Source organism: Leopardus geoffroyi, chromosome C1, assembly GCF_018350155.1.
Source record: "Leopardus geoffroyi isolate Oge1 chromosome C1, O.geoffroyi_Oge1_pat1.0, whole genome shotgun sequence".
Taxonomy (NCBI): Eukaryota; Metazoa; Chordata; class Mammalia; order Carnivora; family Felidae; genus Leopardus; species Leopardus geoffroyi.
The window spans coordinates 210245492-210259995 of record NC_059328.1 but is presented as its reverse complement, the minus strand read 5'-3'; the positions used below and the strand labels follow the sequence as shown (position 1 = coordinate 210259995).

General features: G+C 41.5%; 1 protein-coding gene across 14 annotated transcripts in view; it reads right to left on the bottom strand.

Moving 5' to 3' along the window:
• Nucleotides 1–14504, bottom strand: part of RHBDD1 (rhomboid domain containing 1) — a 134260-nt gene that overhangs the window by 96420 nt on the left and 23336 nt on the right. For all 14 annotated transcript variants that reach the window (XR_006713196.1, XR_006713195.1, XM_045481505.1 and 11 more), the window contains 2 exons: nt 9788–10295; nt 8580–8712 (listed from right to left, as the gene is read on the bottom strand). Coding sequence is in view for 12 of the 14 variants with exons in the window: in XM_045481505.1 (XP_045337461.1) it covers nt 8580–8712; nt 9788–10220 (566 nt within the window). In the remaining 2 variants the exon portion in view is untranslated. The remainder of the gene's footprint in view (nt 1–8579; nt 8713–9787; nt 10296–14504) is intronic.

Sequence of the window (14504 nt, the reverse complement as noted above, 5' to 3'; positions counted from 1 at the left end):
AAGGCTCTCTACGGAGGGGCCTCATCCAGTGTGTTCATGAAAAGTACCCTGAAGAACATTTGTTCTGTAGAGACTGCTTCATGCTAGCAATAAACCAGAGTGCCATCATCAAATAAACGGGAAACTAATTGGTTGCCCTGATTTCTTGCTTTCTGAAGTAATTTCCTGAACCTTTCAGGTGTTCGCGTGTCCTGTAAACGCTGGATTGGAAAAAGAACACATATGGGCCGAGTTTACTGACCAGGGAACCTTGTGGCAGGGACGTCTCAGGAACTGGTGTTTTGAAGGGCACATGTGGGGGAACACTGCTAGCTTTATCTCCCAGTATTTGTGGCAGATTCTTTGCTAATTCCTGAACGTGTCATGCTTCCTGGATTTTGTTCTTTCTGTTCCCACTGCAGAGTAGTCTACCTATTATCTCCCAACACTCAAGGCATATATACCCTCCACCTTCCTCTGTGAAGTCTCCTAACTTCTCAAATCAGAGTTAATTATCTTCCTTTTTTGTTCCTTTGCTTTTATTGAACTACAATCTTTGCCTCTGTTTTGTTTCAGTTAGTTGGTGGTATGTGTTTCACTAAACCGTGAAGTTGCTGGAGGCCAGGGGCAGGGAAGCAAGGAACAGAATATTGATTCAAGTCAGTATCTAATGAGAACCCCAACAGCAAAGGCACAAGAGACACAAACATTCTGTTTTTACTTAAGACACTCGACATTACTTAATGCTCAACATTACTCCCTCCTTACAGCTGAAGGAGATAACAAGTTCTAAAACAATGAGATACTGGCCTGCCTTATAAATGAAAAAAAAAAAAAAAAAAAAAAGAAGTAAAATTGAAATATTTAACGGAGGTCATAAAGGAATCCATCAGAAGATTTCAGACCAAAAGCAACCACAGAAACTATAGGTCTCTTTAGTGATTGCATTATGGTTCTCCAGAGAACAGAACCAATAGGATGGATGGACATATCATTTATTTAGCTATCTGATAAAATACTTTATGTATTTATATTTACATGTAATTTATATATAAATTTATTATAAGGAGTTGGCTCTCGGGAGCTAAGGAGTCCTATGATCTGCCACTTGCAGGCTGGAGATGCAGGGAAGCCAATGGTGTAAATTCCAGTCCAAATCTGAAGGCCTGAGGACCAGGGGCACCAATGGCACAAGCCCCAGCCCAAGGGCAAGAGACGGCCAAAGTCTCAGCCAAACAGGTAGAGAGAAAGTAACGAATTCAACCTCCCTCCATCTTGTTGTTCTATTCAGTTCCTTCGTGGATTGGGATGATGTCCATCCACAATGAACCTAAGTTCATTCAACCAAAAATATTTACTTAGTGCCCACTATGTGTCAGGCAGATGATAAAGACACAGAGATGAATAAGAAAAAGTCCTTAGTCTCAAGAAGCTCCTACCCTAGAGAAGCAGTGGGAAAAAAAAAAAAAAAGGATAAACTCTAATGGAGACAGTGTTTAAGGTAGAGAAATCTATAAACACTATTGAAACAAAAACAAGGAAATAATTAACTCTGTCTGGAGAAATCAGGGAAAGCAGCAGAGAAACAGGTTATTATTTGATTTGGGTTTTGAATGATAACCACGAGTTGACAAGGAGGAAAGACTAAAGGGCATGCCAAAGAGAGGGAAGAGAGCAGGCACACGTGGTCGGTATTTTGAGTCTGAGTTTTCACCCCTTCTACCTGTCTTTGGGGTATGGTGGGCCAAATGATGATTCCCCAAAGTACATCCATGTCCTAATCTTGGGAACTAGTGAATGTTACCTACATGGCAAGGACTTTGCAAGTGTGATTAAGTCAAAGGCCTTGAGATGGAGTGATTATCCTGCCATGTCAGGATGATTCCTAAATGTAATCCCCGTGTCTTTATGGAGGCAGAGGGAAATTTGACACAGGTAGAAGAGGAAAAGGCAATGTAGTTTTGGTGGCTTTTGGGTGACACGCCCATAAGCCAAGGAATGCTGGGCGCCATCAGAACCTGAAAGAGGTGAGGGATAGATTTCCTCCAGAGCCTTCAGAGAACACACAGCTCTGCCAACACCTTGATTTCAGCCCAGTGGTACTGATTTCGGCCATTTAACTTCAGAAATCATGAAAGCATAAATTTCCACTATTATGAGCCACCACATTCATGGTAATTTGTTGTAACAGCGATAAGAACCTAATACAGATGCTGTCTGCTATCTGTCTCTAGGATCATTTCCTTACATCCATGGAGGACTCCGGAATAATTTCACTCCCTTCATCTCTACTTCCTACGATTTTCCTGGGTGATTTCACCACCCATGTAGATAATCCACCCAACACCTTAACCTTAAAGTCACCTCTTTGCCTCTTTGACCCCAATGACTACCTCTGCCACCATTCCCCAACGTCACACCTACACAGACATGCTCATGAGTAAAACCTCCAACACCCTGTCTTCTGACTACCAGTTCCTATTCTCAAAGCTCTCTGCGTTTTCAACCTCAACAAAACCTCCTATGTCCTACCCACCCTCCCCCCTCCATTTGCCCACCACGTACAGGCCTCTCTAGTTCCCTTCCCTTCCCCACAGGCGTTACTGGGACAACCCTCTCAGAACCCACAGGTGAATTTGCCAAGAAGCTCATGGAGCAACAGGTCCCTCACTTGCCAGGGATCCTTCAGAGCGTGGCAGAGGTCCCAGCAATGTACCCATGGGCTCGTAGGTTTTTGTAAAACTTGTGAAAGTGGGAAACTGAACCACATTGGCTAAAACCGCTACCCCTACGCACGCCAACTTCTGCTGTCACACATCCCCCCATGTCAGGTGGCATTAGCGTGGCCATAGACATTTTGGGGATTCGGCTAAAGGGAAGTGGAGTTGAACTTACATCTAGTTTGGATTCAGTGGAATTTACTCACATGGTTGACGGTCAGTTCAGGGCAGAGTTAAGTCCCTACTAGTCAGGGCAGTGTACAAAGGGCTTCAGAAAATCCTAATGCCTACTCTGTGTCTTTTTTCTTTTTTAAAGATTTCTTTATTTGGGGGTGAGCACACGTGGGGGAGAGAGGCACAGAGAGGGAGACAGAAGATCCAAAGTGGGGTCTTCCCTGACAGGCTAACAGTAACAAGCCCGATGTGGGGCTTGAACTCATGAAACACGAGATCATGACCTGAGCCAAAGTCGGACACTTAACTGACGGAGCCACTCAGGTGCCCCCGTACTCTGCATCTTCAACCTGAACTGTGCAGGAGGCAGAGGGGCACAAGTCCCACGGCACTCTTAAGTGCTCTGGGACAGCCAGCATCATGCTGGTGTCAGTGCCCAGGGTCTGGAAAGTTCTCCCAATCACGGAGCGTGTAAAACCATAAATGGGGGAATTCAGTTCCCACTAAAACAGACTGAAAACAGCCATGAAACAGAAGAATCTACTCAGCAGCACAGTGGATGCAATTATAAATGTGCCATCCATTCGACTTTTCCTTTCCAAGAATCCTGCAAAATCAACTTTATTCAGAATTCCTGGGTTTGTAGCTCTCAAAAATCTTTTCAAATCATATCAGAAGCTGTAAAGAAAAGTAATAAATAGATTCTTAGAGTTCTGGTAATTCAATGAATGAAGGGAAGTGAATCCCAAAAGAGCATTGATACTTAAGTTTCTTGCTGACTGGCCACAAAGTAGTGGCACCCCTGAGGAAAACGTGAATCTCCCACCCTGCCACTGAAGATCCTCGACGACACTCAAATCGTTCAAAGTACACTTGAGATTGGTCGCTGCACAGGGACACTTGGCAGAGGTCTGACATTTTACAGCTTATATGTAAAAACACTTTGATGGAGGTTTCTCCGAATCAGAAAACAGTGCTAAAAATCTACATGAGTTGTAAAGAAACTCTCCTCAACTTCCAATAAAAAATTAATTTTGATGCACATGCTATTCCTTCTACAGAAATGCTATTGCCAAATTACTGTCATATGAACAAGAGATCAAAAGCACACAGCCAAACCTGGGGGGGAAATATTGTAGAGGCATGCCAGGGAGTTAATAGGATATTATATTACTTTTATGGGTTTTATAATGTTTATAGTATTTGTTAGCTCGTTAAAATTGGTAAATTGTTGTGCTTTGGTTTCTCATTTAAAATTTTTACTTTTGTTTCCAAGTTTGTATTTTTTTTTTCTTAAAAAAGAACCCACAAAACTGAATAGCTCAAACTCACAAAACTAAGATCTGCCCTAGACAGAACACTCATCTTCAATCCCTTGCCTTTGGTCTAACTGGGGGGTTAATCCCACCTAATAAATGTAGAAGGAATGACAGAATCTGAAAACCACTCTTTACAGCTCCCCCTGAAATTGCCAATTCAGACAAGGGTCCTCATTGGCATATACTAAACCATAAGGTAGAAGGTTATTAACAAGTTATCTGCATGATATCCAATTATCACCTCACAGTTAGCTTTCCAATTGCGAAAGGACAGACGTATCCTTACAATGGAGACTACCTTAATTAAACGATTGAACTTGGAATTCCTAATGGTGGGACAATCAGGCATTATGTCCTTCCTGTCATGATGCAAGAAGATATTACACAGCCTTACGGCATCACGCCTATGAAGTATTCTTGCCAATAGCCCAGTTTAAGCTGAATGTAAAAACATTTGCACCTAACTTCCAGTTCACAGAAATGCAGAGGGGCTAGAGGAAGCAATTATATAACCCTACAAGTAAACACGCAGAGAAATCTAGAACTTAAAATAGTCTACAAAACCTTCACTAGTCTCTTCACAATTTTTCCATGACAGTTACTTCTCAATGTCCTAGAAAAATAAAAAGTAGAAGGACATCTTTAGAGTAAAAGGGAACAAAGAAATGTCATAAACAAATGTGTAAGCCTTAACCATATCCTAGTCATCTTTTATCTCCACTCCACCCACCCCAACCACCCCCCAAAAAAACCACAGCAATTACAAAAGACACTTGAAAACTGGTGAATATCGGAATATAAACTAATTATTAGACAACATTGGGGAATTACTGTTGATTTTCTTCAATATGACAATAGTAATGTGGTTATATAAAGGAACAGATTTTTTTTAGGAGACGCACGTTGACGTTTTTAAGGATGAAGTTACTCTGATGTTTGCAATTTACTTTCAAATGGGTTAGCAACTTTGCGTTTGAAACTTCTTACAATTAAACTGGAACAAGTAAAAAATGTATTAAATCTTTTTTCTCTCAATCTAACCAAGAAGTTTTTAGTGGAGGCAAAGTAATTATTCTCATCAACCATTAACAATGAAGCAGTACCCAAAGCCTAGGGGCTAATGTTTCAGAACTGCCATATTGTACTAAAAAATCTGCTAGGGTCCAAATGCAGTCATGACCTGCTTAATTTGTGTTTTATGAGGAGCCCATGGGAATTTTTAGACTGCTAACTGCCATTCTGGTAGGAAAAGTCAGGTAGGAACAAGAGGTAGGGGATAGACGGAATTGAAGCAAGCAAAATTTTGTTTGACTTATTTTACTCATCTTTAGGAAGAAAAAGATTTCAAGTATGATTCCTTTCAGGGCCATTGCACCCTTCCAGCGACTGATGTCATAAAAAAAAAATGTTAAATCCTTTTATAACTTATAAAGACTTTCACATAGATTATCTCTCTGACTGCTTAAAACAGACTTAGGAAACAGAGAAAGCAAGTAATATTCCCAATGGACAGATGAGGAAAATGAGGCTCAGAGAGGCCACATGATTCACCTGAGGTCGCACAGCTAGTTATGTCAGCCCGGGTCATTCACACATGACCACTGTCCTCTAGCACGGTCACTGAGTGGCTGTCTTACAAGGGGTAACGTTCGTTTCTCTGGAGCTTCAGTGTTTGGACTAAATAGCCTCAGGCTCATCATGAGAAACTGCAGAGGTTAGAGGTAACGCTTGGCATCAGACCCCCTTTCTTCCATCGACAGAAGGTGGAGGGGGTGGCAGGTGGGAAGGGGCAAGAGCCCAGTCTACAAGGAGGCAACCTCCTCAAGGAGTCTGCACACTTCCCTGCTGTGTCACCTCCAGAGCAGGGACACTTCTTCAAACACAGTCACCTAGCAGGGTCCCAGGCCACGCAAGGAAATGAAAAGACCATGTGAGGCAAAGCAGTCATGGAAACAAGGTACAAGCAAGTACTGTGAAAAGCAAAGGCACCAGCAAATGAGTGCTATTACTTCAATCCGCTGGTCAAGCCCAACCCCTCACAGTGCCTAATGGCTGGGTGTTTGGAGTGGCTTCCCTCCATAACACGCTGTAACTGGGGGAAATTACTAATTCTGTGGCTTTCATAAAACACAGAGGTCCACCAAATGTTTGCTTGGCAGATTTTTTTTTCTCCCCAGAGGGCAGCTCATTAAGTCTGACAATAAAGCAGGCTTTGTTCTAAAGATTTACAGTGTTTTCCCAGTGCAAATTCTAATTGACAACCACTAGGAGAATAACAATGTAGAGCCAAGAGAGCTCTGGTTTCTTCCATTCTTCCAAGATCCATCTCAAAGAAGCACTCGCTTCTTAGTTTCCTGGACCAGTGTTTAGCTGGGTCTTTATTTAGACACCGGCATAAGCAGATGCTTGGGCATCAGAAGTAAGTTTATCATTCAAAGTAGTCAAATCTTAAAAACCAAAAAGATTTATTCTTTCCAGCTTCAAAGATAGGAAAATGTCATCTAATTCCCAGGCTCAGAATATTGGGTCCCTCCGTGCAGAATAAGCATGTTACCTAAAAATGGAACCATGCCTTTTCCATGGAAAGGGAGGGGGGACCCTAAAAAAAAATAAAGTGCATGATGATTGAGAAGTCTTCAGAAATGGTTGCATGAGAATATTAAAGGCACTGCTATTCAATGGATCCATCATAGAATAAAAGTTCAAGTATCAGAGGGAGTAATTTCAATATGAATGTTGGGTGTTGTGGTCACAAACAACAGTCTCTCCTCCACACAGAGGACCAAGTCACATCAAGCAAGTCAGGGAGCTGTGAGTGACAAGGTATAGAGCGAGCGGGCTGTTCAGATAAGGGACAGACATTACTGGACCCTTTTTCAAAGAAAACTTTGAAGATTTTGTTAGGCTTTCTTCATGGAACTGTCACGAGGTAACAATACAGTTGCAAATCAATGGTGCTCAGTGGTCACATCGCTGCCTTTTACGGACCAGCTGGCAATGGTTGCCCACGATGGAAAATTAGCATGAAAGAAGGAACTTCAGGTTACGGGGCTGACGCACAGCCCACAGAGAAAATTCCCAGATAAAGTACAACACCCAACACGGCCACACGAACCAAAAGCAAAATAAGACCCCTGTCTGAAAAGAAAAGGAGAGAAAAAAAAATCCTCCTCACTTCTTCTTGAATCTTCCTGAATTTCCCCCTTCTCCAAACAGCATCCAGGTCCCCATGGTAAAAATAAGCAAAAAAACCCCATGTGCTTCCAATAGCATAGATAGATGAAGAGAAGTGAAACTGGTGGAAGATGTGGGAAAATAACACAATTCACTCTCCTTTCTCCTTTTTTTTTTTTTTAAGTTTCTTTATGTATTTTGAGAGAGAGGGACAGAGCTGGAGTGGGAGAGGGGCAGAGAGAGAGAATCCCAAGCAAGCTCCACACTGTCTCACGAAATGTGAGTTCAAGACCCGAGCCGAAACCAAGAGTCAGATGCTTAACTGACTGAGCCACCCAGGTGCCCCTCACCCTCCTTTTTCTAAGCAAAAACAGGGAAAGGAACCAAAGTGGGAACGCGCAGCACCCCAGGCAGGATCACCAGACCAGGAGTCGGGAGGTCCTAACTCTTATTATGCTAGTGTCTACCATAAGCTGTTTTAAAAAGCACCTTAACCTCCTGACTTTTCTTGTCCTCATCTGAAAAGGAAAGGATGCATCTTAATCAGCGGTTCTTAAACTGTATTCCTTGGAGCCCTCAGGTGCTATGGAGGTACCTCTAAGGCAACCACAGCAACACGGGGGTAAAGCAAAAGGAATGGGGCCCCGTGCTTCCTCTCAACCCTAAACCATTCACAGTTGATCCATTTTATATACTGAGTAAAGTTGTGAGTAAAGTCTTTCGTTTAAAGAGTTCTAGTACCAAGAAGTTGTGAGTAAGGACTATTTGTTTTGTTTTGTTTTAAGAGTTCTATTACCAAGGCACTTCACAAGAAAAATGGCTTAACACATCTTGTGGACCAACTGAACCAACACATCTTGTGATTTTTATCTTTATAATTATTTGGTCTCTATGTGCCTTTTTGCATTACTATTATTAGAATCAATGCACATTAATGTTGATCCTTCCAATCTGTATATCAGGTTCTCTTATTCTTACTTCCAGGGCAAGGAAACTGAAACTCAGATAGGACAAGTTTACCAAAAGTCACAGGACTCATAGTGGACAGGACTCAAACTCAGGAATGTCTGATGTGAAAATGAGTCAGCTCAATGCTGCCCTTAAAGAATCAACGTTGCTGTAAAGAAGCCACTGGTTACCTCATTATTATTGCAATTCTTTCTCCATGGAACATCAGGTTCTTCATTTGTATACTCTGAGAATAAACACTTACCCTGGCGAGATGAAATGAATAGCCACAAGTTCTGCCCAACAAGCAAATCTGTTGGGTACAGGAAAGCCCAAAACGTTGGCAAAGCCTCCAGGGCAATAATGGTTGTTAAGAACTTTCAAAGCAAACAAAACTCCTAGAAGAGAATAAAGAGCATACAAATATCAACAATCCAAATGTGGAGTCAATCAACATTTACAAAGAAAATGAACTGAATGTAAAAATGATTATTTGACTATATCCAACTTCTTGCTTTGAAACACACTCTATTCTTTACAAGTCAACCCAGCTTTTGGTAGAAAGACAATGTTCAAAATGTTCAAGGCAATCGTTCTTCTGATGTTTCTTAACACAGAAGGTCGTGGTGACTTTCAGCATGCTAGAAAATATATCACCCATAAAATGGGAATAAAATACCTGAAATGGTACTAAATGCCACTGAATTGTTCACTTCAGAATCGTTAATTTTAAGCTATGTGATTTTTCAACTCAATAAAAAAAAAATAGCAGTAATGTGTATATTTTGAACCTGTACGGAAAGATGTGTTGAGGGCAGGACATGTTTCCTTTCTTCTCCCACAACTGGTTGCATGAGGACGTATCTTAGAGGGAAGGGGGATGGATGGCAGGGAGGGTAGAGAAAAGAGTTAGATTTCCTTCTGTTGCAGGACTCTTTCCCTCCTCCCCTTCACATTCTAATTCTTAGAACACCTACTTTAAGCCCCAATGGCAATTTCAGTCCTATGAGATACATATAGAGTGACTATCATAGTTGTTAAAACATGGCACGTATGTCATGGTAGGGTGTGGTGCATTTTAATGAAGTCATTGAGAGGCATACTCAATGTTTTAGAGAACTCCTTATCACAGATACACCAGCGGGTCTCTCCTTGGCCCCACCATGATGGAGCAAGTACATGTTTCTAGAACTACATCTCCTAACAAAACTACCTTCGAGCAGACCCTGGTCCAAACAAATTGTCCAAGAGTGAATGAGGCAGTTAATCAGTGAATGATTAACATAGATTAATAGCAAGATCTATGTCCCTCCTGTGCTCTAATCATCCTTCTCTCCACAATCCAAGCCCCGGCAATCTTTAGCCACTCAGAATTCAGTTCCCTTGCCAAATAGGGACCCACATTTCATAAAATGGCAACAGCCACACCTCTCTGTCTTCATGCATGCTACTTTAGAAATCTATCTGCCTTACCTGAGAAACCTACAGCACAGTTCCTTCTGAAGCCAGGTTCATTCATAAATTCTGCAAGAGCAAATTCCAACAACAGGTACACCACCCCGGTGAGTAGTGAGAATGTGCCGATGACATAGGCAAACCATTTACTTCCCAGTCTCCTTTCCAGATTGATTCCTTTCCATAGCATGGATGCCATATTGAAATACAAATGCCAATCGTCTGCATGGTGAAAAGGAGAAAGCAGTAAGCGCTGCCAGTCTTTCTGCTGGTAACACGTCTCCACGCTAAGGCAGGAGCCCAACAGTGGCTTCAGAGGATTCAAGAAGAACCAGATGTTGACAGCCAAAGTTGCTAGGGTGACAGGTGGAATATTGTTGACCCCAACATGGAAGATTTGAGAAAGGAGCAGAATAAGTCCAGTATTAATTCCTCTTGATCTCCGCTGCATGGTTAGATGTCAACCCAGTGATGGGAAAATGTGGTCAGGTTTTAGGCATCTGGGAAGATATACAGGAAGCTGAACCTAAAACATAAAATAAAATGCACATGAAAATCCACTAATTAAGACTTAATGCGCCAATAAGACATACTCATTTGAAGATGAGCTTACGTTATATATACATATACGTACATATGTGTGTATATATATATATATATGTATAAATATACATATGTGTGTGTGTATATATATATATATATATATATATATATATATACGCATATACATCTCACACCTCCTGTCTGACAGAAACATTTATTATCAATGTCTTCCAGACCAACATCCAGGATGCTAGCTGATGTCCTCCCTCATCTTACATTCTAAAACAGAACATTTCACCCAAATCCCAATGGACCAGTTAATGGATGGGTATGCTTTCTGTGACAAATATGCCATGAAAATATGACTTGTCTTCCTTATAAATAAACTTGCAACCTAATAAAAAAAAATCCTAAAAGATAGTATGTAAATATTTAATAACGATTTCTACTCAGAATGCTGAGCAAGATTCTTTACCACCTTAATTTTTTTAAAGAAATATTCAATTTTGATATATTCGATAAAGTCTGCCCAAAAGTTTTTATTTTTTATTTATTTACTTATTTATTTATTTAGCCCCAAAGTTTTTCAACTTCCACCGGCAGGTTTTAAAATGCAATCATTTACTATCTCCTACTCCACATTGTCAGTTATCAACTGCTAGGATGCTTTATCTTCACAAAAACTTCTGCTTTTTTAAAGTTTCTTGCTATGTGCCAAATCCTAGACTCAAATGGTCACTGTCTTTAAGGAGGTCACCTTCTACTAAGAAGTAAGCCAACAACTGCCATACTATATTTTAAGCTCAGTGACAGAGGAAGCCCAGACTCGAGGTGGTAACAGGACTGTGGTCTTAACGGAGTAAAATAGAGGTAGCAACAAGACAGAGCACCAAGTTCAGCACTACGTCTTCCACCCCCTGAACCTGGGCTGGCGTTGTGACTTCCTCTGGCTGGTAGATCGCAAACAAAAGGACACTAATTCTGAATGTAGCCCTCGAGATGAGTGACAGGCTTCTGCTTTCTCTTGAACCCCCCTGAAGCAACCAAGTGGCCAAGTGTGGGCTAGTCTGCTGGATGAGGGAAGACACAAGCTCCACGCACCCTTATGGCCCTGACCACTAGCCAGCTAATGCCCCTGAAGCAAAGCTGACCACAGACAAGACGTGAATCCAGCACAGCCCGGCCTAATTTGCTGACCCACAGAACAATGAGCTAAATAAATCATACTGTAACTTCACCAAGTGTTAGACTGGTATGTTACACAGCAATTACTCACCAATACTGAAGGGATTTCCTTTGGTGAGGGACTAGTTTAGGCTTACGGGAAGAAGTTAGTAAAGAAAGAGCCACAGACTAAAGACGCAAAAGATAAGAACTTAAGTCCTTGGAGGGAACAGCCTCGTCCATCATAACAGGAAGAAAGAAGAAAAATGTCAGTTGCAGATAAGGGTAAATAGGCAGGTTGGGGCCAGGATGCTGCAAAAGTTCTCATCTAGTGGTTTTTACTCTATGGAGGTTCTTGGGCTCCCAACCAAATACATGACTTACTCTGATACCCTAAAGATTCTCATTCAGACAGAACGTTGGAAGGTACATGGGCTTCGGGCTAAAAATGGGTACAATTCTACTTTATCAGCTTTGTGACCTAGAGCAAATTACTTTAAAACTCTCTGAACTTTACTTTCTTCACTTTAAATTAGGAATGATAATATCTCCTTCCCAGGATTACTGTAATACGTCTGGAAAGCAGCAGATGTCGAATACACAGTAGACACATTTTTTTATTACCGTAAGGTAAGCCCACTTATGTGGGCAAGTTTTGCAAATTGTAGCATCTTAATAAGGTGCAAATGTACTCCCTATCCTCCTCCCATATGGATTCTAGGAAATGACCCAGAAAAAATTACGCTTGTGTGCATGCATGTGTGTATGTGTATACCCGCATTATTAGCACAACCCAAGGTTCTTTATTGCTATGGGCTTATTAACATAGTTCAATACCATTCTCATGAACTACAGAACTTAATAAAATTTCAACTGAAGATCAGCTCCCGGGTTATTTTAGAGAAACAGTCTATATTTTTCACATTGACATTCAAGTCGACTTTCAAATCTCCAACTACTGTGAGTTTTTTTTGCAACATTCCCTAAATAATTTTAATATCACACCTCAATACCTATAAAAGGAGCAATGGAAAAATACAGCCTTAAACATTAAGTAATCAGCTTATAAGAAATCACAAAACGAACCCTTCAATCTCAATATAAAGAGTGCCCTATGATGCCAGGTTGTGCACAGGAGGAAATCAAAACTAATTATGTCTTTGCTTAAGAAAAATTCCCCCTTGGGGCGCCTGGGTGGCTCAGTTGGTTAGGCATCCAACTTTGACTCAGGTTATGATCTCATGGTTCATGAGTTCGAGCCCTGCATCAGGCTCTCTGCTGTCAGCACCAGGCCCACTGTGGATCCTCTGTCCCCTTCTCTCTCTGCCCCTCCCCTGCTCTTTTTCTCTCAGTCAAAATAATAATAATAATAATAATAATAATAATAATAATAATAATAAAAGTATAAAAAATAAAAATAAAATAAAGAATAAATATTAGAAAAATAAAAATAAAGAATAAAAATTTAAAAAAAAAGAAAGAAAATCCCCCCCCCCCCTTGACTCCTTGACTGGAATCATTAGTGATGAGGAATATGAACAAAAAGACAATGGAATTTCCCCAATCTCATATCACACTGTGCGCTCAGGCTCATATTACACTTGCTTGACTTCTGCCCAAATCCAAAGGTCCCTTTCCATCCGTGTCCCTTCTCACCACCATCTCCAGCTGGTGACGCCTCCTGCCTCCTGGACGCTGTGCTCTCCTGTACCGCCACCCCTCCTTCCAATCCCCCTTCCTCTGCTTTTCCCTTTTCCTCTATCCTTGCTCTCTTTTGCACATGCTCATGGAACTCCACTCTCATGGTTTCTAAAATCCTTTCTGTCATTTTGATTCCCTAAATTTATATTCTGCAGCCTGGATTTTTCAGTACGTTTCAGGATCATAATCTTACAGGAAGAATACAGCCTGTCTGATCTCTTGGTTTCTGAAAACTGAATTACCCCTCCTTCTCACAAAATGTCTACTTAGCCATTTCTTCTGTCCCTCATTGATTTAATAAACATCAAGTGCCAAAAGCATGCCAGTCTCTATGCCAGGCAGTAGAGGTACAGCAAAGGACGCAACACTTATAATCTCAGCCTCTACATAATCCGTTTCTATTTGCTGAAAGAAATAAAAATATTGGCTGTAGAAAATCAAAGGATGACTAAAATGGTGTGGTTCACACCCGCAACAAACGTATACTTAATGCGAAGGCAGATTATAACCATAGCCGATGTGAGATGTGCAGAATATATATTTGAGTCCTACATTTCCAAATAAAGGCCTCTAGAATACCAGTGTGGGTAGAATTAGAAGTCAGGGGTTTTATGTAGCAAAGATAAATGGGCATATTTCATACCAACTCTATGGCCCACTTTCCTTCCGCATAAAGCTATCGAGTCAGCCTTACGAAGTAAGGGATGCAGCCTGTAACATGGTAACAGAAAATCCACATGGTCCGTGTGAAGATCAAATCTATAACCTGACCTTCTGGGCCAGGCAGGCACAGTTCGAGGAATACCAAAGGGAAGAGATCACAGTAAGTGAGCACTGACCATAAATGAATGTTGTTTTCTCCTGCTCATCTAATACATAAAAATCTTCAGACTGAGGAACTGTAACAGACCACAGAGGCATGATGGGTTACAGCAACTCGTCTATAAGCTGGAAACCAGTTCAGCGTGTTTGGTTTGGGAAGTGATTTGTTTATTCTAACTTGTACCCAGACCATAAAGCAGTTACCACAGCCCAAGGAAGAGCAGGCTAGTCCCTGCACTCCCCCCACCTCAAACCCGTCTTTCCCCACATGGTCAACCTGCCCCCCTGCTGAACACTGGATCATCCCTTCTAATTCTGCTTCCATAGTCATCATCTCAGGACACAGAATTTCCCGCTCCCCAGCTGTTCAAGTCAGAGATGTAGGAAACATCCTTGACCCGCCTTTGCCCCCGTCAATCCCCGACCCCCACATCCCATCCACCCCACGTAGTTAATTCTTCCACAGTGGGTGTCAATCTACTTCTTTCTAGCTCTTGAGCCCTAG